Source organism: Papio anubis, chromosome 11 (genome assembly GCF_008728515.1).
Source record: "Papio anubis isolate 15944 chromosome 11, Panubis1.0, whole genome shotgun sequence".
In the NCBI taxonomy this organism is placed as follows: domain Eukaryota; kingdom Metazoa; phylum Chordata; class Mammalia; order Primates; family Cercopithecidae; genus Papio; species Papio anubis.
The window spans coordinates 37,286,839-37,293,118 of record NC_044986.1 but is presented as its reverse complement, the minus strand read 5'-3'; the positions used below and the strand labels follow the sequence as shown (position 1 = coordinate 37,293,118).

The 6,280-nt window shown below is 41.7% G+C and overlaps 1 protein-coding gene across 1 annotated transcript in view; it reads right to left on the bottom strand.

Annotated features, from left to right (window-relative positions):
* Positions 1 to 2,448: 2,448 nt before the first annotated feature.
* Positions 2,449 to 6,280, bottom strand: part of TLL2 (tolloid like 2) — a 151,915-nt gene continuing 148,083 nt past the window's right edge. Inside the window, exon 21 of the mRNA XM_003904059.5 lies at positions 2,449 to 6,054. Coding sequence (XP_003904108.2) covers positions 5,920 to 6,054 — 135 coding nt within the window. The 3' untranslated portion in view covers positions 2,449 to 5,919. The remainder of the gene's footprint in view (positions 6,055 to 6,280) is intronic.

Here is a 6,280-nt window from a genome sequence, read left to right as displayed (position 1 = left end):
CCAGAGAAAGTGAGCTCCAAAATATCTCAGCCCTTTTGCTTCTCTGATCAGGACTCCAGTCCCATGAAGAGGACTTGGTTGGTCTGGCTTGGTTCATATGGCCAAGGATGAGGCACCACCTGGCTAACAGTCCCCCCAATGAGGGTCCCTCCAATGGAAGAAGAGGTGGTTCTGCAAAATGAATTTGGCATTGTTACCTAAAGGAGAAGGAATGGATGAAGTGAGTAAGCTCTCCTTCTTTGGAAGTTAGGCCTGGAAATCATCTCCTTAGAAACCACAGATGGAATGCCCTTAGTGGGAGAAAGGTTGGGGCCACCAACTCTGAGAATCTCGGATCATTTATATTTTGTCACCATTTAAATTTGTACAAGCCCAATCACATGGATGGTCTTCCCTGCAACAACTGGTCAGCTTAAAAAGCTGAACCATTCTAAATGACAGGTGGCTGTCTTAGTCCGTTTGGGATGCTAAAACAGAGCACCACAGACTGAGTGGCTTATAAACAACAGAAAGTTATTTCTCACAGTTCTGGGGGCTGGGAAGTCCAAGATCAAGGTGCCAGGAGATTCAGTGTCTGGTGACGGCCTGCTTTCTGGTTCCTAGGCAGCTGTCCTCTCTTTGTGTCCTCACATGGAGGCTGAGGGATCTCTCTGGAGCCTCATAACCTAATCATGTCCCAAAGACCCAACCGCTCAATACTTTTACGTGGGGGGCTGGGGTTTTAGTATATGAATTTTGTGGGTATACAAACATTGTTGCAGTGGACTTTTTCTAATTTTTAGAAATCTTTATCTAAAATATTAAGAATAAGGTAGGATAAAGTGAAATTTTAGAACAAAAAGAAGAATTATAGTCATTTTTGTATCTACAAATGCCACACGTGAGAGTCATTACTGCTGCCCACCAATGTTGCTAGTTTGCCTTGTTCTTGTCATGAAGTTAAGGACATTCACGTGACTTGCTGTGATCAATGAAATGAGTAGAAGTAATATATCATTTCCAGGCAGTTTTAAAAGCCAGTGTGTCATGTGTCACCCTTTCTTTCCCTGTATTATAAAACCCAGCGATGTTCTGATGCTGCTGCTCCGTCAGCCTGGTCCTGACTGAGGATGATATGGAAGAGTTTCCAGATGACCAGAAATGAACGTGTAGTGTGGACAAGAAATAAATCTTATGTAAAACCCCTGAGATTTGGGGGATAGTTGTTGCAGCATAAGCTAGCCTATGCTGACTGATACACCAGCATTCATACGCTTGCACCAATGGGACTCATTGTTAGGTCTAGAAGATAAACCTTGCTGAAGATCTATAGCTATATATCACCTTTCTTTCCTTTCTTCCTTTCCTTTCCTTTTCTTTCTCTTTCTTTCTTTCTTTCTTTCTTTCTTTCTTTCTTTCTTTCTTTCTCTTTCTTTCTTCTTTCTTTCATCTTTCTTCTTTCTCTTTCTTCTTTTGTTCTTTCATTTTCTTTTTTTTCTTTCATTTTCTTTTTCTTTCTATCATCTATCTATCCACCTATCTACCTATATCATCTATTTATCATCTATCTATCAATCACCTATCTATCATCTCTATGTAATTGGTGACTGCAAATGGGCAGAAAAGTCATAAAATCTTGAGACTATGTATAGCACAAAACAACTGCCTGTGTTAAAGGATTTTGCATTGAGAGCAATCTGAGTGCTTCTAAAAACACAGTTGTATAATTACCCTTCTGTAATATAACCCACAAAACTCCAAACATACCCCAAAGCCTCTTCATCTAATCAATCTGAAGAGGGTGTCCTTTATCAGATGGAGTCCCTGTCTTTGTGTTAGAAATGACCCTGTATCAGTCAGGTTCCCTGCAGGAGACAAGTAATATACACTCATTACTACATTTGAAAAGAGTTTATTAAAATGACTACCTATAAACATTCCCCTTGGGGGAAGTGCAGTACCCCAAGGTTAGACAAGCAGGGTGTCATTACCACCCCTAAGCCTCAAGTGGCAAGTGGAAGGAGGGACTTCCAGGGCCCCCAACGGGGAGTGGGGGCTCACCTACTGGGAGTCATAACCTTCAGTCTCGGGTGTCAGATATAGTCCTCAGACGCATGTCCAGATAGAGGAGGGTGGCGAGGGGAGCTGAGGGGCAAATGGAAGATGTCTACCACATCTGGATGGTTTTGGCAGCAGACATCTTCACAATCAGGTTGTCAGATTTTCAGCTTGTTTTGGTGTAAGAAAGGGAATAAATTTGAAAACCATCTTTAGCTTTGCTCGTGACTTTCTGGGTCCATTAGTGAACTCTGTTCTGGAGCTAGGCACTTGGGTACTCACCAGAGAGTGGAAGGCTGTAGAGAAGGGCCCCCTTTTAGTACTCTCTCCCAAGCTCTTGTGATATGGGAGAAAATTATCACTAAAAGGACCCCTCTGGTCTGAATTAGCAATACAAACCCAAGACACATCAATAAATCCACATTCTTTAATGAAACCATCCTTTCTAGGTAGAGACATATGTTAGGTCCTCTCCACCTTCTCTTTGAAACTGACATCATTTCATGAAATGTAAAATTACACAAAATAAAAAATACCCATATGTTTACATATAATACTTTAAACAGTTTTCCTTTTTAAAAAGAAAACTTTTAGGCATTTGGGATTGATGTTCAGAAGTTCAGTCTACAAAAGAAACTTTAAAAACATCTGCTAAAGCCCAAGGAACATTCATTCACAAATGGAATGCTAACAATATCAATCTGGAAGTTATCAAAGGGACCCAATCAACAGGAAAACTCACTGTGAATTTGCTAGTTAGCAGGATTTTACAAATTATTTCAATCAGCTGAGCAATTCGTGAGTGATATGAAACTTTACAGCAGGGGTGTCCAATCTTTTGGCTTCCCTGGGCCACACTGGAAGAAGAATTATCTTGGGCCATGCATAAAATACACTAACACTAACGATAGCTGATGAGAAAAAAAGTCACAGAAAGAATCTCACAATGTTTCTTTAAAAAGTTTACAAATTTGTGTCAGACCACATTCAAAGCTGTCCTGGGCCATGGGTTGGACAAGCTTGCTTTAGAGAGAAATTGTAAAATAGAAATAGAGGGGAAACTTCACCTTACAGGTAAATACCTCTAAATATTTACCTTAGAGGAAAATAGACGGAATAGTGGATCAATGAACAGCCTCTCTTTCTCTGTTTGAAGAAATTCTACTGGCTAAAGTTAATTCCAGATTTTTTCCTGCCCTGCAATCCAGGCTTAGCTTTTGCTAGACCAGGTTACACCAGAACTGAGCCAGGCTAAAAACCTAGACCCCAAATCCTTCATTAGCCTGTTGTCCTAAGACAATTCTCTGAACTGAAACTATTTTTGCAACTCAGTGTCATCCCCAAAGCTTGGTACCCAATTAAAGCACAAAGCAGGCTGCAGCGGTATCTTCTACCTCTGCTGTTTGCTTCTGGGGATGCTTGCAGGCAGGTCACTGAGCAATTGGAAGCACCAAGGCAGAGGCCTGGGTCTTTCTGCTGAATGGACTCTCTCTGGTGAAGCCAGCTCGAGTTTCTTTGCAAGAACCCGTGTCATGCCCAAGTCCCCACAAGTGTGGGCTTCCAGAGGAGCGGCCCAGCTAGCCCCAGCTGAATCAGAGCTTGTCTTTTCTGCGGATACGTCACACAGAAGGCCTAAATAAAGGTTTTTCATAAGAGTCCCATTGTTGCAAATTGGCCATATGGTGACAATGGTTGAAGCTGTGTGTTTTTGAAAATGTTCATGCTAAGGAGATGAAAAGAAGTATCATTGTTTCACCGTCCTGCTGAGCAGCACCAACTCTGTTTCTGACTCCCTCCCACTTTTCTATGAAATTTGTTAATCTTGCTTAGACTTCTAAAGGTTAAAACTGCAGAACTTTTATTTTCTTGGAGAAAGAACCTTAACAGCCATCTTAGGTATCCCAGTTCCAGTTTCAACTCTCATAGACAAGATGAGACCACATAAAACCTCAGAAAATACAAAAATCAGAGAAATGGAATCTACCCTAACAGGCAGGTGGGATTGGAGCCACGAGGTCAGCTGCTCCATTTGCCGTATCGAAGCGCATGTGGGGCAGGGTCTGCCATATGCACAATATGAGCGTGTAGGCTGAGCCTCAGTCCAGTGCCGAGAAAGGCGAAAACAGAGTTTGGTGAAAGGAGAGGCAGGAAACGGAGAGCCAATCCTGCAGGACCCACAGTAAAGCGAGGACCAGGGATTGGCATTTTCCACACTGCATTGATTAAGGCTTTGACAGCTGATCTTTTACATACATACATATATACAGACATATATTATTAATAAGAATACTTTAATTTTTTTGTTTTAAGGAAAAAATATTCCCATGCATTTCTCTGACCTTTCCTTGTATCATTCTAGTTTTTGCTCCCAGCAATCACTTTAATGAGACACAGTCCTCTGGTGCCATATTCTGATCTGTAAAAAATATAACCTTTCACCTTTTTACAAATACTTTGTCTAAAATGATGCTGATTCATCCCAAAGGAATTCTGGCGCATGGGAGCTCTCTTGGCTCTAACCAAAAACACTCGTGTGCCGCCCTGCGTTCAACACCAACCAAACAGGACTTACAGTTATGTAAACATTATTTAAAAATTATTCCAACATAAATACTCTTTTAAAGCTAACATACCACAGCTTTTAGCTCATAATGCCCATAGATGCCTTAATGAAATGCCATTCAAAACTACCTCACTGTTTAAATTATACCTTGAGGTGCTAAAATTATGTAAACATCATCCTCTACACTTCTCTAGAACAAGTGCCAAGTGTTGTGAATTCTGATTGCAAGTTGGTGATTGAATATTAGTTAATCAGAGCAAAGTTACCAACGCACTCTTTAACCTGATTGGCTACAGGACGCTAGTCGCTGATTGACTTGTTCCACAAGGCGATGATTCTTACATAACTTATAATTAACCAGTCCTCAACAGTGTTCACCCCACAAGGAACCTGAATTGGTCCCTCATGAGATGTCTTTGCACATTTTGCAAATGCAGTTTGAATTGGATGTCAAGGAGTCCAGGTGTGCCACGGCAAGTGCCTCCAAAGCTAAAAGAAGAAATGTTCTTCGAAGCCCGTGGAATTCCAAGCACAGGTGGAGTCTTCTCAAAGTCAATGAATGAAAAAATTTCAGGACGAGTCACAATATTGTCTTCTCAGCAAACGGGACTCTTGCCAGCAAATGTTCTGCTGTATTCATAATGGATGCCTTAGCCCCCAGTGCAATTAAGGAGTGCGGGAAACCAAAGGGACAAGGAGTGTGAACGACTGAGAAATGGCTTCGTGGTCTCCTAACTTCATGACAATGATTTTCATACTCGAAACTTTCTCTGTGCACACTGCTTACTGTGATGCCTTTTTTAGTCCTGACATCCATCCATATTTTCAGGTTTCTTGGTTGACGTGTCCCTGGCAGAGAGAAAGAAAATGATTCCAGCCAAAGCTGTGAGCCATATGTTAGTCACAGCCAAGCTTTCATCCCTTATGCCCAACATAGACAGAAGACAGCCCGGCACCTTTGCAAGCAAGTCCAGATTAGAGGAACGGCCAACCCCAAGGCTGGCCTTTTGCCACATAGGAGCAAGGGACAAGGAGAATGGGTATGAACAAACATAGCTTGAATGGTCAGTGACTTCAATCCTAATCTTTAACAGTTCATGAGTGATAACATTGCAGACAGAATCAAAAGAACATTTTCTCTCCACCTTGTTGGCCAAGCTTACATGACTTTCATTCAAATATATACCTCCAAGACTGGATTCTGAGTTTTTGTTTGAGAAAAATACTGTACACTGTTTTAGGGCAGATTTTTCAAGGTGCTATTGTTGTAAAAACAAAAACAAAACATTCTCAGTTTCTGTCTTTCAAGAACATCAGCACTATTTCTTCATGTGCAGGGCATCCTGGAACTTGGTGCTGGTGTATCGGGCATGAAAGCCTTTCTTGCTGATGGTGTCATCTGTGTGGAATCGAATCATCAGGGAATCTCCCGCGGAGTAGATTTCTTCTAATGGCTGAGGAAAGGAGAAAGGGAAATGAGAAGGACTTTAGCTGTGATTGGAGTTGAAAATTAGGAGGACGAGACAGGATCTTATGCAAGGACACAGGATGTGTCCCTGGTACCAGAGACTCTGAAGAGCATCCAAACAAGCTCCTTTCCAAAAGAAAACATTGCAAATTCTGCTCCAGAGAGCTTTGCAGGCCCTGCTCTTCCAAAGATGATCCTAGGTGCATAGCTCA